Source organism: Zalophus californianus, chromosome 1 (genome assembly GCF_009762305.2).
Source record: "Zalophus californianus isolate mZalCal1 chromosome 1, mZalCal1.pri.v2, whole genome shotgun sequence".
NCBI classification, from domain to species: Eukaryota; Metazoa; Chordata; class Mammalia; order Carnivora; family Otariidae; genus Zalophus; species Zalophus californianus.
In genome coordinates, this window is record NC_045595.1 from 8390841 (window position 1) to 8411795 (window position 20955).

General features: G+C 56.7%; 3 protein-coding genes across 17 annotated transcripts; 2 read left to right on the forward strand and 1 right to left on the reverse strand.

The window, feature by feature from the left end:
• Window positions 1-12: 12 nt before the first annotated feature.
• On the reverse strand, window positions 13-2464 carry TMEM205 (transmembrane protein 205). Of its 2 annotated transcripts, none has more exons than XM_027586184.2 (4): window positions 2329-2464; window positions 1659-1767; window positions 1390-1553; window positions 13-379 (listed from the first exon to the last, which is right to left on the reverse strand). In XM_027586184.2, the coding sequence occupies exons 2-4, from the start codon at window positions 1756-1758 to the stop codon at window positions 74-76; spliced, it is 570 nt and encodes a 189-aa protein (XP_027441985.2). In that variant the 5' UTR covers window positions 1759-1767; window positions 2329-2464; the 3' UTR covers window positions 13-73. The 2 variants fall into 2 exon arrangements, with proteins under 2 accessions (XP_027441985.2, XP_027441984.2); XM_027586183.2 differs by having other exon boundaries at window positions 2231-2368.
• Window positions 2465-2595: 131 nt separating this feature from the next.
• On the forward strand, window positions 2596-9033 carry CCDC159 (coiled-coil domain containing 159). 10 transcript variants are annotated; one of them, XM_027586174.2, is made up of 14 exons: window positions 2596-2747; window positions 4044-4137; window positions 4269-4381; window positions 4503-4729; window positions 5656-5689; window positions 5992-6080; window positions 6158-6239; window positions 6431-6626; window positions 7259-7326; window positions 7406-7482; window positions 7826-7947; window positions 8181-8263; window positions 8607-8720; window positions 8892-9033. In XM_027586174.2, exons 1-14 carry the CDS (start codon window positions 2654-2656, stop codon window positions 8894-8896), a joined length of 1398 nt encoding a protein of 465 aa, XP_027441975.2. In that variant the 5' UTR covers window positions 2596-2653; the 3' UTR covers window positions 8897-9033. The 10 variants fall into 10 exon arrangements, with proteins under 10 accessions (XP_027441975.2, XP_027441969.2, XP_027441978.2 ...); XM_027586168.2 differs by having other exon boundaries at window positions 8607-8898; XM_027586169.2 differs by lacking the exon at window positions 4044-4137 and adding an exon at window positions 2986-3108 and having other exon boundaries at window positions 2615-2740; window positions 8607-8898.
• Window positions 9034-9481: 448 nt separating this feature from the next.
• Window positions 9482-17772, forward strand: PLPPR2 (phospholipid phosphatase related 2). 5 transcript variants are annotated; one of them, XM_027586181.1, is made up of 9 exons: window positions 9482-9616; window positions 11835-11914; window positions 12628-12816; window positions 12928-13063; window positions 13898-14169; window positions 15091-15267; window positions 15846-15968; window positions 16267-16318; window positions 16452-17772. In XM_027586181.1, the coding sequence occupies exons 2-9, from the start codon at window positions 11849-11851 to the stop codon at window positions 16793-16795; spliced, it is 1359 nt and encodes a 452-aa protein (XP_027441982.1). In that variant the 5' UTR covers window positions 9482-9616; window positions 11835-11848; the 3' UTR covers window positions 16796-17772. The 5 variants fall into 5 exon arrangements, with proteins under 5 accessions (XP_027441982.1, XP_027441981.1, XP_027441979.1 ...); XM_027586180.1 differs by having other exon boundaries at window positions 9489-9616; window positions 11795-11914; XM_027586178.1 differs by lacking the exon at window positions 9482-9616 and adding an exon at window positions 10922-11057 and having other exon boundaries at window positions 11795-11914.
• The last annotated feature ends 3183 nt before the right edge of the window (window positions 17773-20955 follow it).

Here is a 20955-nt window from a genome sequence, read left to right on the forward strand (position 1 = left end):
TGACAGCAGGCATTTCCAAAGAAGTGTTTTATTAACATTTGGGGCCTCAGCAGGGCCAGCGAGGAAGTGGGTGCTACAGGCTCCTGAGGCCCAGGGCAAGGCCTGCAAGGCAGAGCCCATTGCTCAGGATGCAGCCCAGATTGCAAATGGAGGACAGACCATGATAGCGGAAAAAGGTCTGGCGGAGGACACTGTACTTGGGGTCCTGCCCCCGCAGCTGACGGTAGGGGTCGGGGCCCTGGTGGCTTCCAGGCACCTCCCCGCCCAGACCCCGCTCCTTCTCCACCCTGTGCAGGGCCCACATGGCAGCTGTGGTGCGGGGCTCCAGCCAGCGGGCGTTGATGGTGGACAGCGCGAAGCTCAGAAGCAGTAGGCCGAGCTGGTAGGGTGGTGGAAGGAGGACAAGCGGAGTCACGCCTGGGCGGCGGGAGGGCTCCTAGGGAGGGTCCTCCTGCATCCTCAAAGCCCAGAGGTGGGTGGAAGACAGTATTCGGCCAAAGCTAGGCCTCCCTGTCCTTCCCAAACCCCGTCTGGAGGCCCCAAACAGAGCTCCAGCTTTCATACCCTGAAACCAGCAGCTCCTAAGGAAAGGCTCCATCACCATCTCCTCTGTTCACCTCCCCCCACCCCCAAAAAACCCTGAGCCTCTCCTCCTCTGATACCCAGTCTGGAAGTTTCCATAACGCAGCCTTGTCTCCTCCCCTCCCTGCTCCCCAAAAGTGGGGGTATCTCTGGGCAGAACCTCTCTTTCCCAACTTGGGACAGAGAACCATAACTGTTCCCCCAAAAGAGAGCCTAAGACAGGGCCCATCCCCTCTATGGTCCCTGCCCAGACTCCAGAAGCTGAGATTGGGTCCACAGGGTGTGAACAGAAAGTCCTTGAAGTTCTAGTTACCCAAAATCCTCTCCTGTATCTTTGGGATTATTCTTGAAACCCTTGTCAGGCCTTACCTGCCCACATCTGAGGAACATAATGGGGGCAGGGGGAGGGCAGGATAGAGAAATACGAGATGCAGAGATGGTTCCCTTCCTCGTGGCTGGGAAAATGTGTGGATGGGAGTGGGGGACTGTAAATTCCCAGTCAGGCTGGTTTTTAAACAATGAGCTGGGGTCACTGCCCCAACCCAGCTGAGTCACCACAACTTGGCAGCAGGCCCAGCCGGGGGAAAGAGAGGGAGCAGGAGCCAGCAGGGAGACACTGAGGGATAGATAGGGCTGCTAGGGATGGTTGTGCAGGCTGTGCACTGCTCAAGGGTATTCAGAGCCCAGCTTCGTATCCACCAGGAAGGTGCAGTTGCTTGTTTAATTCTCATGAAGGTGTAGCCATAGGTGCTCAGTGGGGTCCTGGGAACGAGTCTCCAGAGGACAGTGGAGCCCAAGCCCGCATACCTGGCTGGCCTCCCAGAAAGTGAGCTGAGCCCAGGCATGTTGTGGAGCCAAGACGCAGAGGTTGATGAAAGCACAGCCCATGGAGATATGGAAGTAGAAAGGGAAGAGTTTGCTCTGCACGAAGCCGAAGGTATGTCGGGGAAGGCTTCGGAAAAGCAGGAAGCCTGTGGGGTACAGGGGACCACATGCCTGTCAGGACACTTCCAGGCCCCCCCCTCATTCTTGTCTCCGCCCTGGGTACCCATGATGTCCAGGTGGAGGGTCCCTACCTGAGATGAAGGTCACCCACATTTGCATGCCCCAGGCCCCCGACAAGACCAGTAGATGGACCATCTTAGTCAGGCCTCCTGGATTCCCACCTTCCTCCATCCTGCAGGCCTGGGAAAGAGGCACCGGGTGTTTCAGGGTTTTACCTTTGCCCCATGGTCTTCAGCCTGTGAGCCTGCTCAAGGCCAGGATCACGGCCAACCCAGGAGAGCGAGATCAAGGGATACCAGCCTTGGTATGCGGGTGGGGAAGACCCAGAACAATCCTGAGACACCCTCCAACCCCATCTCTCCAAATGTCAGCCCTCAAGATCTCAGGATCTCTGGACCCCAGCATCCACGCTGCCTCCGAGACCTGAAATTTTCAATTAGCCCCAGCAGCTCAAACTCGCAGCCCTGGGTATTCAGATATTCCCCCAGTGACTCCCAAAAATTAGCCGAGGACTTAATTCTAACAGTAAAGACCCCTGCTTTCATCTCAGGATCCCAAATATCACCAGGAAGATCCCCAAAGCACCCCCGGACACCCCCATCTAATCCCGGGAAACCCCAAATCTCATTCTGAGGACACCGACCCTATCACTGCACCCAGGCCTCAACCCTCGGCACCCAGGAGTCCGAGAACGGCAGTGCCGGGGCCAGATCTTGGGGCCCGGTGGGCTGGGCTCGCTACCTCACTCCCGTGCTCCCAGGTGGCCCGCGGACCTCTTCAGTCACCTCCCAAGAATTCGCCCCGCCTCCCAGCTAAACCCGAAGCCAATTGGATCGTAGATCTGCCGCCTTCCGTACCACCCTCTTAGATATTGACTAATCGATTAGCGGAAACCAGCCTGGAATCCCGCCCCCTAGTCTGGCTTTTATCCAATTACACCGCGGCTCCTACGATCTGCGGAAGCAGGAAGGCGCCAATAAGGCCTTCGGCTGCATCGGCGGGGGCGGAGCTAAAGTGTCAGCCCCACCCCTCTCTGTGACTCTACGTTTAGGCTTTGCGCGTTTTAATGCGATGGTGTCCCCCCGGGATCAAATTTCAGCGTCACAGCTGGGGACTGGCTTCGCGGTCCTTGAGGGGAGAGCATGAGCAGGTGGTATGTGGTAGGTGGGGGTGGAAGGGGGTCTGGAGCCCGGCGGGCGCAGGATTCTCGCTCTGGGGGGCGGGGCTCAGGCTAATGACCCCGCCCCCTTCCCCACCAAGAATTCTCCCGGCGACAGCGGGAGAAACAGCTGATGTGGGAGGGGAAGGGGGAAGGTCAAGGGGGAAGGGAGGGGGGCTTTACTGGGGACCCACCTGCAGTTGGCACTCAGAAATGCATCTTCTCTTTTCCCTTTCAAGCCTCCCAGGGCTCCTTTGGTGCCGTTTCCCAGGTTCTCAGTGTGACGTTCGAGGACAGTTTCCCACTACTGTGTGTCAGGCGCTGGCACAGATTAATTTACTTAATCACAACAACCCAGTAAGGTGATTAGTATGGCATCCCATTTTTATAGTTGGGGACACTGAGGCATGTTGAGGTTCGGTAACACTCCAACATCACACAGCCGAGAAGGGGCAGAGCTAGGATTCGAACCCAGGCTACCCAGCTGGAGAGTCCCCTGGCTTAATCATCGTGCTGTGCTGCCTCTGAAAGTGCGGGCCTCCTGAGACAGTGATTCTGGAAGGGGTAGCCCAGAACATTTCAGGCAGAAGAAAAGCTCCTATATCCTAAAACGGGTGTGAAGTGAGCGCTTAGGATGGTTCCCAGCACTCAGTGAGGTGCTCAGAAAATATGAGCTTAAAAAAAGGATTAAGGATTTTTTACAGAGGAAATGTTGAGTAGAGTTTTGAAGGGTGTATAGCCGACTTCCTGGAGGACTGGGCCAGAGGAAGGACTCCAGACAGCCCAGCAAGGGCAGAAGAGAAAGCCCTAGAGGGTGGGCTTTCTGGCTGAGTGTGACTCAGGACAAAATGCTCTCCACCTGGAAGTTTTTCCAGACAGACCTGCCCCAGGTCTCCATCCGGGCCAGCCCTGACAACACTGGAATGTTGAACAATGGGTATGAATGTGAGACCCAGAGCTGAATTTTTCTCCCATTCCCAGCCTCACCTAGCACAGGCCTTCGGCCCCAATTGTGCCAACATTTACTGAATAGATATGCCCTGTCTCTCCTGCTCATACTCCATGGCTCCCACTTTCCTTGGGAGCCAGATCTAAACTCCCCTGCTTGGCTTTCAATGCCTTGCTTCAGCTGCCCTGCTAACCTCCTCCTGCTTCCTCTTGGACCCTATCTTCAGCCATCCTGAATTTACAAGCACAGAGCATGTGGTTCCACACCTCCAAGCTTTTGTCCATGCTGTTTCCTGCCAGGAATGCCCTTCTATTAGTGCCCAATGTTAAGACCCTTTTTTGCTTTTAGGCTCTTCTGAGGCTTCACTCTCTCCTGTGGGGGTCTTCTGGATGCTTCTCACTACCCAGCCCAATGCCTGGGGCTGGGATCATCTTTCATCCAGGTTCTGCTCCTGCCATAACTGGGAGGCCCTGTGTTCAGGGCTGAGGCCTCTCTGGGGTATTAGGGAAGGTATGGGCGTCTCAGGACATGGGGGCTGGTCTCAGTGCAGCCCCCTGTTCCCCCTTGTTGAAGCGACCTGGCTGGCCTACCCCAGGACCCTGACTACTCTGTGCCCTGCTACTGCTCATCTCCCTTGCCCTCCAACGGGTGTTTGCCTGCTAACGGGAAGTGTGACAAGTACTGGGGTTTGTTGCGGGCCTTCCCTGGGGCTGGGGAGCTGGGAGGGCTGGAGTGCTCTGGGTTGGTCCTCAGAAAGCCCTCACCCCTTCATCCCCCCAACCCCCCACTCCCCCGCCCCCCGTTCAGGTTCTTCCTCAGACAAGACCTTGGATTATACGATTCACTGGTCCAGGGCCCCAGAGCCAGAGATCGTGGGGCCAGCTGCTTCTGAGAACACAGTGCCGAGTATAGACTGGAGGCTAGAGAGGGACTTGGAGCCTCAGTCCTATGGGTCTTCCATCTTCCCGAACCCAGACTCAGAGGAGCAGTCTAATGACCAGGACCTTCTGAAGAGGCATCACAACACTGCTAAGGTCACCCCCCACCCGGGAAACCCACACCACAACTGCTGTGGGGCTTAGGGAGGGGACCTTGGAGGGGGTCTTTCTAACGAACCTTCACATTGTGTGACTTCAGCACCCAGAACAGCACCCAACGCTCAGCCAACCCACACGAAAAATGTCTTAAATGAATGGATGAAGGGATGAATGGAGAGGATGTGTGATTGTGTTTCTTTCTTTCTTTTTTTTTTAAAGATTATTTATTTATTTATTTATTTGACAGAGAGAGACACAGCGAGAGAGGGAACCCAAGCAGGGGGAGTGGGAGAGGGAGAAGCAGGCTCCCTGCTGAGCAGGGGGCCCGATGCGGGGCCCGATCCCAGGACCCTGGGATCATGACCCGAGCCGAATGACCTGAGCTGAAGGCAGACACTTAACAACTGAGCCACCAGGCGCCCCTGTGATTGTGTTTCCTAGTGAGGTCTTGTCTGTGATAGTTTCTGGGTCTGACGGCCTGTGTGTCTGTGGTTGTGGCTGTGTGTCTGAGTTGGGTGTGAGTGGACGCCCTGAAGGTCTTAACCACCTGGCGTGTGCGGCTGTGTCTGAACTTGTATGGTTGTAGTTGTGTTTGAAAGATCGTGTGCAGTTGTGCTTCGGGGCTGTTGGTGCTCCCTGGAGACATTGTCTATGTCGTTTGCCCTTAAGGAGGAGGGCCATTACCTGAGCCCTGGCCAGAGACAGGGCTCTGCAGGGGTGCTGTCGGGGACAGGGGACAAACCACACAAGTATGCCTCTGACCATACGTGGGCTGGTGGGGGAAGGGTGCACACACGCATGGAGGCAGCTTTGCCCGGCACTCAGCTGACCCAACTCATACCCAACCCCCACACAATGGGTTGGGGTGTGCAAGGAGAAGCACAGGGATGAATTTCTACTACCCTCATGTCCCCCTTTCCTAGAAGCCCTTGGAGACCAACTCTTCCAAAGTCGAAGGTGAGAACCCTCCCTCCCGACAAGACTGTGTGCGGAAGCCCTGCCAGTTCTTACCTCCGCCCTCTGCCCTAGCCTGGGAGGAACCACACCACTGCTGCCCACTTAGCCCTGCCCCAGCCTCGGCTGAGTCTTGCGCCTGACCTTGTCCCCCACTCCTGCCTCTACGTCAGCCTCAACAGACCCCAGCTCTTTACTTGACCCCCTGCCCTTCGCCCTCCCCTGAGCTTCTGCTGACCTCTGACCTGAACTTGCCCCTGCCCCCACTCCTCCTAGCCTCATCTGACCCTTAACTCTGCTCATAGTTAAGTCCACCATGATGATTCCTGACTCCCAGAAGCTCCTGCGCTGCGAACTGGAGTCACTCAAGAGCCAGCTACAGGCCCAGACCAAAGTAAGGCTCCTCTGCCCTGTCCTCGGAGACCTCTGGCTCTGTTCCCCTGCTCCCTGCTCCTGACCTCTTCCCCTCAGGCTTTCGAGTTCCTAAACCACTCAGTGACCATGTTGGAGAAGGAGAGCTGCCTGCAGCAAATCAAGATCCAACAGCTTGAAGGTGAGGACTGGCCAAGGGTCAAAGTCAGGCTGGAGGCTGGTCCTGTTGGGGTCAGCTGGGTTAGCCCAAGGTGAAAGAAGTTGGGTGACTCTAGGGTCAGGGTCAGGGCCTGGCTAGGGTGGGGGCCAGGCGGGTTCAAAGCGGGGTTCAGGTGTGGTTGGCGCTCAGTCACGATCCCATCCAATCTGCAGAGGTTCTGAGTCCTCTGAGCCGCCAGACGGAGAAGGAGGGACACAAGTGGGGCGTGGAGCAGGGACGGCAGGAGCTGTATGGGGCCCTAGCGGAAGGCCTGCTGGGACTGCAGAAGACCCTGAGTGACGGCGAGGAGGTGCAGAGGGCCCGCACCACTCGCTGCCTGCAGCTGCTGGCCCAGGAGATCCGGGACAGGTGGGCACCACCAGGAGGGCAGCCTGGAAGCTGGGGGAGGGAAGGGAGGCCAGGGAGCAGGAGCCAGAGGTGGGACGTGGGATGAGGCAAATGGGAGAGGCCTGGGTAAGGGGACCTGGGGGCCATGGGAGGTTTGAGGGACAAGATGGGGGGTGAGGAGGCAGTGAGAAAGTGTGGGAAGCTGGGAGGCCAGAAGGCAGGAGGAAGGGGGAGGAAGACAGGAAGCTGGAGATGGGCTGGGGAGGGAGGCCAGGAGATCAGGAAACTGGACATGATATGGGAAGCTGGAGGGAGGAGAGATTGAGGGTGGCAGAGGCTGGGGAGTATGGGAGGTCAGAGGGGCAGAAGGTGAGGAGACGGAGGCCAGGCAAGGAGAGGCTGAGAGAATGGGAGGCTGGAGGTCAGGAGGTGGGGACAAGGGGCTGGGGGATTGGAGGTGGGGGAGTAGAGGTAGGAGGGGCAAGGTGGGCAGGGAGGTCGGGGGAGGGGACAGATGGGGGGGGAGGGATGGGAACATGAGAGTTGGAGGAGGCTTGAGGAGGCAGGTGGGCAAATGGGAGGCCAGAAAGCCAGGAAATAGGAGGCCAAAGGCTGAGCCAGGAATGTGGGTCTAGGCTGCATTGTCCCCTCAGCAAGAAGTTCCTGTGGGAGGAGCTGGAGCTGGTGCGGGAGGAGGTGACCTTCATCTATCAGAAGCTCCGTGAGTGCCTGGAGCCCACGGCCAGGAGGGGGGGGGTCCTTCTGCAGCTCTGGCCCCCCTGAGTCCCCTCCCCCCACAGAGGCTCAGGAGGACGAGATCACAGAGAACCTGGTGAACATCCAGAAGATGCAGAAGACACAGGTGAAGTGCCGCAAGGTGAGCATAGAGGGTGGGACCCTGTGTGAGATCTGGGGACATGGGAATCTCTGCTGGCCTCCACCGTCATACTGGAGCCAGAGGACTGGATTCAGATCTCAGCTCTGCCACTTAACTGCTGTGTGACTGTGGTCTAGTCAGTTCACCTCTCTGGGCCTCAGTGTCCTCATCCGTATAATGGGTATGACACGGTATCCCTACCTGAAGGAGCAGCTGCATGAACTGCATGCTAAACACTTTGAGGGCAGCCTGACATATCATCAGTGCTAAATAAGGGTCACTTTTCACCATTACTGTTATTACCATTGTTGTCTCACACACACTTCCCACCCCCTGGCCTCAGGTCCTGACCAAGATGAAGCAGCAGGGGTGTGAGACATCCAACTGGCCGGAGACTGAGGAGATGCCACCAGGAGGCAGACGCTCCTGGAGGGATGACCTCCAAAAGGAGCTGAGTGACATATGGTGATGCCCTGCTCCCACTCTAACCTCTGACTCCTGACTTTCATCTGCCTTGCCCTCCCACCAGTCAGTTCAAGCAGCGACTACCAGAACCTGGAACCCACCTGAGTCCAGGCCTCCCTCTCCTCCCAGGATGCACCTCTACCCCTGGCCCCTGGTCCCCACCGTGGCCCCCCTGCCCCAGCCCTGAGCAATCAGGAGCCTCCCAGCGCCCCCAGCCCCCCATCTCCCCACAGGTCTGCTGTGCACTTGCTGCAGAACTCCTTTGATGGCTTCACCATGTCCTCAGGGGGCCTCTCCAGGGCCTCGAACCTCAGGGGTAAGGGGGGTTGAGGTGCACTCTGGGGTGTGTGGGAGGGGTCATTCTCCGGTTTCACACATGGAGGTCATGTTCAGAGGCCATATTTGGGGGGTCACATCTTTTGGGGCTTCTTCTAGGGTCCCACTAAGGATTTCCATCCTGGGGTCACTCAGCGTCCCTGGGATCTTTTTAAAGGATCCGTGGGGTAAAATTCAAGGGTCACTGAGGTCATACTTTGGTATCACGTTGGGTCACATTTAAGCAACAAAAGGGACACTGGCCCTTGATCACAGTGCCACCCAAGGGTAAACATTCAGGGTTTGTGGGTGAAAGGCCAGAATTGCACCTGTCGCTCCCGCAGGCTACAAGGGGCACCAAGGCCTGAGACCTCTGCTCCTCTCCTGGGACTCGGACTCAGAATCAGAGCAGGATCCTTCCCAGCCACCATGCAGCAAGAGCCGCTCCTTCCCATCCAGTACGGAAGCTCCCCTGCTCTACCCCACCCTTCCTCTCCTGGCCTGCCCTCCAGTGCTGCAGTATGGACCCTCGGAGCTCCCACCCCGGGCATCTGCTCCCTGATTTCCGGCCCTGAGGTCCTCTGGACTAAGCTGGGCCCTGACCGCCCTGACCCGCTCTCTCTCCACAGCCTGAGCAGCCGGGACTGCTCTCCCTGAAGACCCCTCCAGAGAGAAAATAAACTAGCCAAGACTCTCTTCCACCTGTGGACTGTTGCTCCTGCTGCTTCCTGTGCCTGAGAATGACCACGCCCACACCCAGTTTACTTTCCGGCGTTGGGGGGGGGGGCGTGGGGACCCCAGAGGCTGTTAGGATCAGGGGACATTGTGGGGCCAAATGTAATATATACCAAGGTCAGTCTGTCCAGATATGAGTATCCAGACAGGCTCTTTCACACCAGCCACCAGAGCTCCTTTCTGGGGGGCCCTGGCGCTCTAGTCTACTGCCCCAAAGGAGAAACTGAGGCACAGGGAGGGAGGGTCGAGGTCCAGGGTCACGCTCGCACCTTGCCCTCCTCTTCCTCTCAGCGCCCCCACCGCCTAGTTCTCCCTCAACCTGCATCCTTCATTCCCTCCCACATTTGTCTTAACCCTCTCCGGCCCCCAAGAGCAACGGAGGCCCCGCCCCGGACCATGCTAATGAGACGCCGTGAGTCCCCGCCCCACGGGCTTATGCAAATAAAGCATCCGGAGGCCCCGCCCCTCGCCCCTTCGCTGAGTCTGCGCGGCGCTGCCAGGCCGACAGCGTCTCCCATCTCTGTGTCCGCCCGCGGGGCCTGCCGTCCCGTTCGTTCGTCCTGCCGCCCTGGTGACGTCTAAGCGGAGCGGGGGCTCAGACTGTGACAGCCTCGACCCGGTGAGGGAGAGGGGCTTGGGGCGCTCCCGGCACCCCTTCTCGCGGGCTACCGACCCTCGGTCTGTCTGTCCGGCCAGGGTTCAGCTCCTGAGGGTCGGGTCCCCTGTGGGTCCGGCGCAGGGAGGGGGGAGGGGAGGCAGTGAGCTGGGGCTTGAGAACCGGGCCCCGGGAGGGGAGCGTGGAGAGGGGACCCCGGGCCGGAGAAGCCAAGCGGCAGGTGGTGAGGGTGACTGTGATTGTGCGGTTGTCTTTTTGTGTCAGTGTGTGGTTGTATAACTGTAATTGTGTGGCTTTGGGGATGCCTGTGTGGTCTGTGTGGTGTATGTGTGACTCTCCTGTGGCTGTCATTGTGTAGCTGTCATCACGGGTGTCACTCTGAGGGTGTGTGTGGCTGTGTTGTTGTGACTGCTATCCCTGACTGTGTGGGGCCGGCTCCGTGTCTGCATGGTTGTGTGCCCATGACTGCCATTGTGTGTTCCTTCTGATGGTGTGGGGGGGCCCATTTTTATGTCTCAGTGTGTGGCTGTGATCATGCGCCTTTCTTGTGTGGCTCGGTGTGCAAATCCGTGTCATGGTCCACGTATGTGCCCTTGCGTGGCCATGTGGCTGAGCTTGTGGATGACATCGTCTTTCCTATGAGTGTCAGTGTGGATGAGACAGAGACTGTTAATGTATGTGGCTGTCACTGAGTGCCTGGTAATTGGGGGCGTGACGCCGTGACCGGTTTATGACCCCCAGTGTGTGTGGTGACTCTTTTTGATGTAACTCTCAGTGTGTTGGCAGCCCTGAGGCTATGTCCCTGATGCTGGTGGGGTGAGTGCTTGTGTGGGGCTGTGTGCCGGGCTGTGAAGTGGATGAAGGACCTCCTCTTGTGTCCCTATGACTGTGTGTGTGTGGGGGGAGTTGTTTGATCTGTGTGGGTGTCTGTGACAGGCCATGTGCACACTGTGCCATGTGTGTGAGTGTACAGTTGTGTGTAGTGGGTGCTGGGCACCTGTCTGAATGAGCAGGCCTGTCTTGTTCACCACAAGCAAAGTGCCTAGAACCCAGCAGGCCCTGGATCCTTGTTGGTGGAATGGACAAATGCTATCCCGTGTGTGTGTGTGTGTGTGTGTGTGTGTGTGGTGTTTGGGCTGGAGGCTGTGGCTGAGTTGTGTACTCTAGGGATGCCAGCATGTGTGATTGTGTCTCTGGAAGGGTGAGGGGCCGTGGCCACATGGGCATCTGAGATCTCTGGTGACCCTCACCCCACATGTCACACTGCAGAGCAAGCTGCGTGGATGGGGCACTGGACCCAGAGTGCCTACCCTCACCTTCCTGGGCCTCAGTTTCCACATCTGTGCAATGGGGTTGACCATCCCTGCCCTGCTGGCCGCCAGGAGCGGCTGTGAGTCTGTGGGTGTGGCGGAGGCCTGTGGGAAGCCATAGGGCCCTTTCACAGGTGAGGTCAGCCTGGGAGAATGGGTCGAGCAGATGTGGCTCTGTTGGCCCCTCAGTGCTGGGGACTGAGGTTAGATCGGGGGGAGAGGGGGCTTGTTGGGAGAAGATAATCCCCTCACGACACAGAGAGGCAGACAGGCTGGGATGAGGGGGAGAGGGGGAGGCAGCTGGGCTAGAAGGAGGGCCTGGCCATCAGCCCGAGAACCAGTCAGGCGCAGCCCATGGGGACAGGAGAGAGAGGCCCCTGTGGGCCATGGGGGAAGGGACTCAGAGGAGGAACCTGGTGGGGGTGGGGGACAGAGAGCATGGGGTCCCTTATAAAGCACATGGGGAAAGAGAATGGGGTCTCCTAAAAACCAGTGGGGGTGAGGACCCTTCTCTGTGAGGGAGGGGTCCCATTAAACTGGAGAAGTCTCTTCCAAGGGCTATGGGGAGGTGACCTGTATGGTAAGGAGGAGAGACCCTCCTAAACGGCTTGGGGTCCGAATCTCCTATGTGGGCTGTCGGGGGAGAAGACCACTATAGAATCTCTGGGATCCCTGGCAGAGAATGAGCTGGGCTGGTTGTGTCAGGGGAGGCCGCCAATGGGCAGGATCCTGGATATTCAGAGTCATGGCCAGAAGGCTCAGTGGGTGGAGCCAGGGCTCCTTCGTAGTAGTTCTGGGGTCTGGGGAATGGGGGGGGGTCATTGTGTGGCCAGAGACGCTACTCAGGCAGGTGACCAGAGCCTCCCCCTAGGCCCTGCCCTGGCCGTCCCATTCCCTCCCCACCTCCCCAGGCCCGGCCTTCACCATGGCAGGAGGGAGACCCCAGTCGAAGAGGAGTTTCTCCATCATTCCCTGCTTTGTCTTCGTGGAGGTGAGGAACCCAGTAACTCTCACCGCCCCCTCCAGCCCACCCCCCCAGATTCGCTCCCAGACCCTCAGCGGGGAGGAGGGGTGTTCAAAAGTGACACTCCCAGAGTTCCAGGCGCGCCCTTACCACAGAACTCCAGGTTCCTCACGTACCCTCTTGAACTTCAGTTTCCTTGGCTGTCCAATAGGCGTAATCAGAGCCCCTTTCTCCTGGGGCGGTTACGGAGGTAAGATGTGTTAATTCACGGAGGAGGTTCAGTATGATGTCCTGCCCCCAGTAAGAGTTGTACTTCTGGGAGCTGCTAGAACTTCTACTAGCAGTTTTATCTTTTCCCCTCTTGGTCTATGTCCGCAGCCCCCGCTGACCCCTCTCTCTGGTCTGAGGCCTGGCCCAGGCCTCACTCGCTCTCCCTCATCCTGTCTCCTCTCTCCTTTCCATTTTGCTAGTCCCTTCTCTTTCTCTTCTCCTCCTCTCCCTTCCCCTCCCCTCCCCTCCTGTCTTCTCTTTCTGTTTCTGTCTCTTTGTGTCTCCCAGGCCCCGACCATTCCCAGCTTCTCTCTGTCTCTCCTACCCTTTGTATCTCCCTCAGGCTTGATCTGTCTGTCTTGCCTCCCCATCTCGGTCTCTCTCCATCTCTGTGTCTCTCACCATGGCCCCAGCTTGGACCTGACCCCTGTCTCTTCTCTCTCTGTCTCCCTGCCATGACTGGGTGGCAGTCAGTGCTTCTGGGCATCGTGGTCCTGCTTGCTTACCGCCTGGAGTTCACGGACACCTTCCCCGTACACACCCAGGGTTTCTTCTGCTATGACAGTACCTATGCCAAGCCTTACCCAGGGCCTGAGGCTGCCAGCCGAGTGCCTCCTGCACTGATCTATGCCCTGGTCACTGCTGGGCCCACCCTCACGGTGAGACTGGGGGTAGCCTTGGTCAGACCCAGGCGGCAGGAGGGCCAGGTGGAGGTGGGTGGAGGGTTGGATTTGAAGGCCAGGAAGACCCTGCCTTGATCTTGCCCACAGATCCTGCTGGGGGAGCTGGCGCGTGCCTTTTTCCCCGCGCCACCCTCAGCCATCCCCATCATCGGGGAGAGCACCATCGTGTCTGGGGCCTGCTGCCGCTTCAGCCCCCCACTGCGGAGGCTGGTCCGCTTCCTGGGTGAGTGATGTGGCCAGGGGGTCAGCTATGCAAAGGAGATCCGGGCCAGATTCAGCCATAATAATTTTTATGGGGAAGAGAGCCTAGAACTGCCATGATGGTGCCTCATGAGGCAAAGAGGGATGTGGCTAAGGCCAGGCACAACAGAGGTTCTAGGCACAATGGTGGGGCCTAAGCCAACCATGGTGGCAACGGTCAGGGCCCCAGGCTGCTACAAGGAGAGTCTCAATGCAGAAAAGGGGGACACAGGCCCAGGCCAAACACCAGTCCACCCCCCACCCCACCCCAAGCAGGAAGCTGTGACCCCACTGCGTGGTTCCAGCCACAGTCGGTGGCCGTGATGTAGAAGGGCAGAGCTCATCCAAAATGGTGGTCCCTATGACAGAGGGCTGGAGAGATCTAGCTCTGGCTGATTGTTGAGCCAGGAAAAAAAGTGATCAACTCAGTAACAGTGAGTCCAGGGCAGGTCTAAAGCGGCCCAGAAATGCCATCAAGATGGTCCTAAGAGGTTCCCGGCATGGGCCCAATCCTGATGTCATGCTGTTGAGGTGTCCTAGCCCAACTATTTTGGGGTTCCAGGGGAGGACCCGCTCCTGGCATGGTAGTAATCCAAGGGGGACAGAAGCAAGAGGCTCAGAGTATCCTCATGGTGGTGCCAAGGGGAGAGAACCTTGGCCCAGCGATAATGGGATATGGCTTTAGGGGGATTCCCAGCTGTGCTTTAGTGATGGTCACAGGAACAAGGCGCCCAGATTGAGCCACAGGGGCTCACAGGAGGAGGGCCCCTGGGGTATCAGGGCCCAGCATGAACTCCCTCTCCCACCCCACCCCCAGGGGTCTACTCCTTCGGCCTCTTCACCACCACCATCTTCGCTAATGCGGGGCAGGTGGTGACTGGCAACCCTACGCCGCACTTCCTGTCCGTGTGCCGCCCCAACTACACGGCCCTGGGCTGCCCACCGCCTTCGCCCGACAGGCCAGGACCCGACCGCTTCGTCACCGACCAGGGTGCCTGTGCCGGCAGCCCCAGCCTGGTGGCCGCTGCGCGCCGTGCCTTCCCCTGCAAGGATGCTGCCCTATGCGCCTATGCAGTCACCTACACAGCGGTGAGCCCCAGAATAGAGGCACAAAGATGGGGGGCGGCCAGTGGGCAAGGAGGCCACTCTGGACTGGAACCTCTGATTCCTTCCCAGGGTAAACTCACACCCCGGTGCTGTGACACTGTCTCTAGGGTGGCCCCACTCCTCGGCCGGCCGTCCAGAGTTTATTGCGGTGCTCTTGACTGCCTCTTTTGGGTCTGGCCACGCCCCCTGGCCCAGGAATGCCACACCCAAAGGGGGTTGTTGGCTCCGCCCCGTGGGACCAAAACACTGTTCCTGGAGCACTGCACTCCATTCCCTGGAGCCTAGCCATGTCCCCATGATGCTATAGGTCCCTAAATATTGGCTGGGAGACTGGGTGGGTGGGCTTTCAACTCGCTTCCCCTGGACCCCTCCCTTTGTCCTTGCCCTTTCTTGATCTGGCCACGCCCCCGACTTGACCCACTGGGACTTCCTATGTCCCTAGCTTTTCCTTGGTTCCCACCTCCTGTTGCTTTGACTCCTTCCTTTATCTAGCGTCCAGGACTAGTTTCTACTCTTGTCAGTGGATCCCTGGAGTCTGGGGATTCCACACCTGGACTTCCCGGACCTGCCCCCTTGGGCCTTGACTCCACCCTCTGGTTCTGAAGCTGTGCGTAACCTAGCAAGGATCTTTCCCAATCTGTGACTGGTCCTGGGGAGACCTGGGCCCCAGATTCCGTCCACTGCTCTTTGGTGCCCTGGCCACGCCCCCATCCCTGCAAGGGCCCGCTGGGAGTTCGCGACTCCATCCCCGAACTCCTGTCCCCCTCGCTCTGTTGCCTGGAGCCTCGGGCCCCAGTGCCATTCCTCGGGATTCTGGCCACGCCCTCTGGCCGGGAAAGCAGTATCCACTTGGGTTCGGCAACTGCGCTGCCATGCGTCCCCTGACTGGTCTGGCTCCCACAGATGTACGTGACTCTCGTGTTCCGCGTGAAGGGCTCCCGCCTGGTCAAACCGTCGCTCTGCCTGGCCCTGCTGTGCCCCGCTTTCCTGGTGGGCGTGGTCCGCGTGGCCGAGTACCGCAACCACTGGTCCGACGTGCTGGCGGGTTTCCTGACGGGCGCTGCCATCGCAACTTTTCTGGTGAGCCACCTTGCCATCCATTCCAGTGTGGGAGACCCTCTATCAGCTCTCTGACCCAAGAAGCCGGACCACACGATACTGAAGGGTGTGGACTCTGTGTGACCTTGGGCAAGTCCCTTACCCTGCCTGGATGTTCTCCTCTGTGAAATGGGATGACAGAACCAGGAGCAGGGTAAGTAGAGTGAGGTCCTTGCTCTGAGTGCAGAATTTAAAGGGCCACCAAGACACTCAGTAATCAAGATAAGTAATGTTTTAATGAGATATCTTTAAAAACCAAAATTAATGCAAAAACACATGATGTCTAAAATAGCAAAAACTTAAAAGACAGGATCAGATCCTGCCTTTGCACCACTCGGCTTTACTGGCCTCACCCTAGTCATGGCGCTGCGGAATAAATAATAATAGTACCTCCCTCTAAGTAAGGTGGAAAGAATGGTGCCTGGCACATAAATGTACTGGAAAAATGTTAACTGAATACCTGAGCCTCAGTTTCCTTATCTGAAAAATGGGGATGGTATTTATGCCCTTTCTACATTATTGGCTTCAGGCCTCAACATGCCCCTCTCACTCTGTCCCAGGTCACCTGTGTTGTACACAACTTCCAGAGCCGGCGGCCCTCTGGCCGAAGGCTCTCTCCCTGGGAGGACCTGGGCCAAGCCCCCACCATGGACAGCCCCCTCGAAAAGTTAAGTGTGGCCCAGGTAAGGGGGGCCGGGGTCTGCTCCCGGCTGGAGAGGGTGGTGGGTGGAGGGGGACCAAGGAGGCAGGAAGTCAGGCAAGAGGTGGAGGTCTCCAGGCCATGGGGAGGTAGAGGGATTGCTCGTCTCTGTAGGCCTAGGTCCTGGGGGACAGTCACACAAAATAGAAGGGTGTGTTATGGTTATGTTGGGCCCTTCTAGTTGTCTTTTCCACTGGCTCTCTGCCTGATGAGCCCCTCGTGGCTGTGGCCAGCGGGGCCCAGGGGGCCGCTAGCCCCTTCCTTCTGCCTCTTTGTCTCAGGAACCCGAAGCCTGCAGGCCGCATTCGACACCGGCACGGCTCACCCCATCCAGTGAGTGTCGAGGGAGTGGGGGGAAAACCGGGGGGACTTCCAGGTCACAGTCACTGCCACAGAGGTCTCGCCTATGCTCTCGTGGCCCCCTCCCAAGCTTTCTGATCCCCTGACCTCTGACCCTGACCCTCAGAGTCGCAGAACTGTGCCCGCCGTGGCCACCTGATCCCCAGCTGCGTGTCCTCCAGGGCTCCAGCCATGTGTTCGTCGCCCCGTGTGCCCCGTCCTCGATTGAGGTCTGAGCCGACGCCCCTGCCCCTGCCCCTGCCCCTGCCAGCACCAACCCCCAGCCAGGGCCCCTCACCCTCCTCCCCTGGGCCTGGGGGGCCGGGTGGGGGTGGCGGACGTGGTCGGAAGTTGCTGCTGCCCACGCCCCTGCTTCGGGACCTGTACACCCTTAGTGGACTCTATCCCTCCCCCTTCCACCGGGACAACTTCAGCCCTTACCTGTTTGCCAGCCGTGACCACCTGTTGTGAGGCCCCACCGCCCTCCCAGAATCTGCCAGGTCCCCGTTCCTTCCCTGCCACACGTGTGTGTGCGTGTGCCATGTGAGTGCCAAAGCCCTCTGTGCACAAACCAGCCCGGCCTAGGCATTAGAGGCTGGCTGGGAGGACATTTGGGGAGGCCTCCTGCCTCTCTTGCCCTCTGGGATACCCAAGTGGGCATAACTGGGAGGTGGGCCCTTGCCCCTAGGATTGCTCTTTTAAGGGCCAAAACCTGACCCCATTGGCCATTGCTCAGCCAATGGGAGCCCCCGGTTCTAAAATTTCTACTTAAAAGGAGTTTACTCCAGCCAGTGGGAGCCTCCCCTCACGTCTTTGACACCTCAGGCAAGAGGGTAACTCCAGTTAGTGTTCAGCGTCTGAACAACCAATAGAAGTCCTTGGTTTTCAGAATTTCTAGGATGGGTGGGTATGATTCCAGTCAATGGGGGACCGCCAATGTCTAAGGATGAGCAAGGGAGGAGAGGGAGATGGGGTCATCCCTTGTCATTGGGTCCTCTCTCAGATTCCGGAGAGTCCAGCTAGAGCATGGGGGGCAGGCTCCCCCATGGCAGGGTCCTTGGGGCACCCCTTCCTCTCTCAGCCCCTCTGCCATGTGCAACCTCTGACTCAGTCCCTCCTAACTCCCAACTTATGCAGGGCTTGCCCCAGTTCAGAGGTTTTGGGGTTCAGGGTGCTGTGTCTCCCCTTGTCCATTCCCAGGTCACCCCAAACCCTCCTGTTTTTAGGGCTATGGGAAGGGACTTTCTTTTTGCCTTGGAATCTGCCCTTGTTCTTTCCACTGCCCCCCATCCCCGGCCCCAGCCTCCTGCAGATGTGCCATCATGGGGGGGCATGAGTGGAGCAGAGAGGGCTCCCCTGCCCCAGGCAGCCAAAGGCAGTGGGCAGAGGAGACACTGCCCCCCTTTCCTGCCCCCTCCTTATCTTTAATAAAGACCTGTTTGTAACAGAAGTTTGGCCACCTGCCTTCCTCCTCCCTCTGGTGTCGGGGTGTGGAAGAATTTAATCATTGGTATGTAGGTAAGGTGAGACTGGGAGTGCGTTTATTGTCACAGTGTATCTGAGAGTGATTATGGAAAAGCAGTGTGGGGTCATTGAGCCAGCAACTTGGATTTAAATCCTGGCTCAGCATTTCCTGGTTGCATGACCTCAGGAAAGTTAACCTCTCTGTTCTATTGTTTCTTCAGTCCCACAAACTACATGTAAGGCACACAAACACATGGTGAGGGGCCTCACATGACTCCTCCAGACAGCTAGCCTGTTTCTGACTATGGCCAGGGTGCAGAAGACACAGGGAATAGGACGAGGGCACTAGGAACCTCCATGCCAACCCCCTGGCTGCACTGATAGGTGCAAGGGTTCTGATTAACATTGTGCTGAGACCCAACCCTCGAGGACCCAGTGGAAACCAGAAGGATAGGAAGGGCGTGGAGGCACAGACCTCCCCACAGCCCACTGTGGCTCTGAATGGCTTCAGACAGGCCATTCGGGGCATGGAGTCATTCAGGAACCAGCGAAGGGTTACCTGCTTCCCCGCCCTTCATTCATTCATTCATTCATTCATTCATTCATTCAAAACACTATGGATCACCTATTGTGTGCCAGGTGCTGTGTAGTAGGCACAGGGGCTGTAGCAGTGAACAGGTCGGACACAAATTTCTGCCTCAGGGAGCTAACATTCTACTATGTGAGAGACAGCAACAAGATAAATAAGCTAGATACAGAGTCACAATGCCAAATTCCAAAAAGGTCTGAAAACCAAAATTTTTTCATAACCCATTTGTGGCAAAACCTGGCCTTTACTGACATAAGGTTATTATACCTTTTATTTATTGAACTTGATGTGAATATTCTTATGTTTCATTGCAGATAAAAGAAAGTGTTTGATTTTGAGATATTATCCCAGGCCCCACTAGGGATGTTATGCAATACATAGTATTATACCATAGTACTTTAAAAAAATCTGAAAAGTTCTGAATTCCAAACTCTAGGATCAAGGGTTTAGGTCAGGGTTTGGGATCTCTGATATATTAGATATTGATAAGTGATAGGAGAAAATTCAAGCTAGAGAAGACAATGGGACAACTTTGGGATGGGGACACAGTTTGCAATTTAAAGAGGCATGAAGGAAGGAGGAGAGAGCCATGTAAATATGGCAGGGGGAAGGGACGTTCAAGGCAGAGGGAAGAGCAAGCACAAAAGCCCTGAGGTGGGAACCAGCCCGCTGTGTTCAGGGAACAGTAAGGAGGCCTGTGTGGCTCAGGTGAGCCAGGGAAGAGGCAGATAGAGGGAGAGGACATGGCATAGGTGGTGGGGCTGATTGTGGGCCATGGGGAATGATATGGGAGCATGAGAGGGCTTAAGGCAGAGGAGGGATAGAATCACGGAGCCCCCTTCTTCACCAAACAGAGCTCCTATTTCCAGGGATCGCACCCCTGAGAGCCATGTTTCCTTCTGTCCCACAGCTACCTCCATGCGGGCCAGGACAGAAGCAAAACTTCAGCACAGTGGACAGCACTCCAGGCAAACCAGCTGGCGCTGTCCGCGGTCCTGAAATTAAGTACTGGCCAAGAAAGGGTAAAGTGGGGATTGCTAGACACAAAGAAGCGTTCGGGCCTGCTAGAGAGGGTGGAGACAGCTGGTCTCGCTGTGTCCACACCCTCATCCCAGGATGGATAATTTTAGATATAAAATCCAGACTAAGGCATATGTACATATTCAAAAGACTCCTCAACATGCCCCTGTAGGTCCCACAGAATCTCTAACTCAACTCAACTAAAACCGAGTTCTGGTTTATAATGTAAGTCAGACCACAACTATCCTCTGCTCAAAGCCTCTTGTGGCTGGTTCCCCATGCATCCTGGTAAAAGCCAAAGTTCTCCCAGTGCCTCAGAGTCTTTGCACTTAGAGGTGCCACCGCTTGGGATGCTCTCCCCACCAACCATCTACATGGTTCACTCCCTCACCTCCTTCAGGCCTTTACTCAAATATCACCTTCTCAGTGAAGCCTCCCCCTAACACGCTATTTCAAATTGCAAAATCAAACAACTGGTCCTTCCAGCTCTTGTTTACCCTGTGCAAAGTTTTTTGGCATACACTTGTCATCCACTCACAGACTACTTAAACTCCTCGTTATGCTTAGTGGCCATTAGCTTCTCCCTCACTAGGATGTCAGCTCCACAAGGACAGAGACTTAGTTGTCTTTTTTTTTTTTTAAGATTTTTATTTATTTATTTGAGAGAGAGAGAGCATGAGTGGGGAGAAGGGGCAGAGAGGGAGAAGCAGACTCCTTGCTGAGTAGGGAGCCTGATGTAGGGCTTGATCCCAGGACCTCAAGATCACGACCTGAGCCGAAGGCAGATGCTCAGCTGACTGAGCCACTCTTAGCTGTCTTTTCACTGCTGAAGCCCTGGTGCCTAGAACAGTGCCTGGCACCAGGTGCTCAATAAAATTTTATTAAATGAATGAATTAATCACTTGATGCTGAAATACGAGGGAGAAACACAGACTGACTCTGAGCTGTCCACTCCCCTGTCCCCTCACACTTTGGTCCTCCCTCCTCCTGGGAGCTTCTTTACAGTAAGGGTCCTTCCACCAGGACATGAAGTCAGGCATCTGAGACGTGAGAGAAGTACTATGTGTACAAGAAATATGCCAAACATCTGCATCTCTGCCAACGTACTCAGTCTACATTTACAAGCACCTGCTGTGTGCTGGGTGCTGTTCTAGGAAGTGGGGGCCGAGCAATGAACAAAAGAAAGAACCTCGCTGGTGGAGTTGACATTCTAGTGACAAGAGAGGCAGTAAGTACATAACATTGGAAATGATAAGTTATTTGAAAAGGAAGATGGATAAAGAGCGTAGGGCGTGCACTTTTACACAGGTGACCAGGGAAAGCCTCTCTGTGTAGGTGATATTTGACCAAGGCCTGAATGGAGTGGGTGTGAGCCACAGGGATATTTGTGAGCTGAGTGCTCTCAGCAAGGGAATACGGAGTGAAGTGGGGCTGTGTTCGGCATGCTCCCATGTATGTATGTAACCGCCCGACTATGTTATACAGTATGTCACCCAGTATGTCACTACTGGGTGCTTGTGCATTTGGAGTGTTGCAAAGTGAGGTGAAAAATGGGTTG

Bases quoted from the DNA above. Each gene is read 5' to 3' on its own strand.
- TMEM205 (XM_027586184.2), bottom strand. From the start codon at position 1,758: ATGGAGGAAGGTGGGAATCCAGGAGGCCTGACTAAGATGGTCCATCTA. The intron at 1,554-1,658 runs GTAGGGACCCTC...TGTACCCCACAG, and splicing joins GTGGGTGACCTTCATCTCAG to GCTTCCTGCTTTTCCGAAGC. The intron at 380-1,389 runs GTATGCGGGCTT...CCACCCTACCAG, and splicing joins CTTTCTGGGAGGCCAGCCAG to CTCGGCCTACTGCTTCTGAG.
- CCDC159 (XM_027586168.2), top strand. From the start codon at position 2,654: ATGCGATGGTGTCCCCCCGGGATCAAATTTCAGCGTCACAGCTGGGGA. The intron at 6,081-6,157 runs GTAAGGCTCCTC...TCTTCCCCTCAG, and splicing joins AGCTACAGGCCCAGACCAAA to GCTTTCGAGTTCCTAAACCA. The intron at 7,948-8,180 runs GTGATGCCCTGC...ATCTCCCCACAG, and splicing joins AAGGAGCTGAGTGACATATG to GTCTGCTGTGCACTTGCTGC.
- PLPPR2 (XM_027586181.1), top strand. From the start codon at position 11,849: ATGGCAGGAGGGAGACCCCAGTCGAAGAGGAGTTTCTCCATCATTCCC. The intron at 12,817-12,927 runs GTGAGACTGGGG...TCTTGCCCACAG, and splicing joins CTGCTGGGCCCACCCTCACG to ATCCTGCTGGGGGAGCTGGC. The intron at 16,319-16,451 runs GTGAGTGTCGAG...CCTGACCCTCAG, and splicing joins GGCACGGCTCACCCCATCCA to AGTCGCAGAACTGTGCCCGC.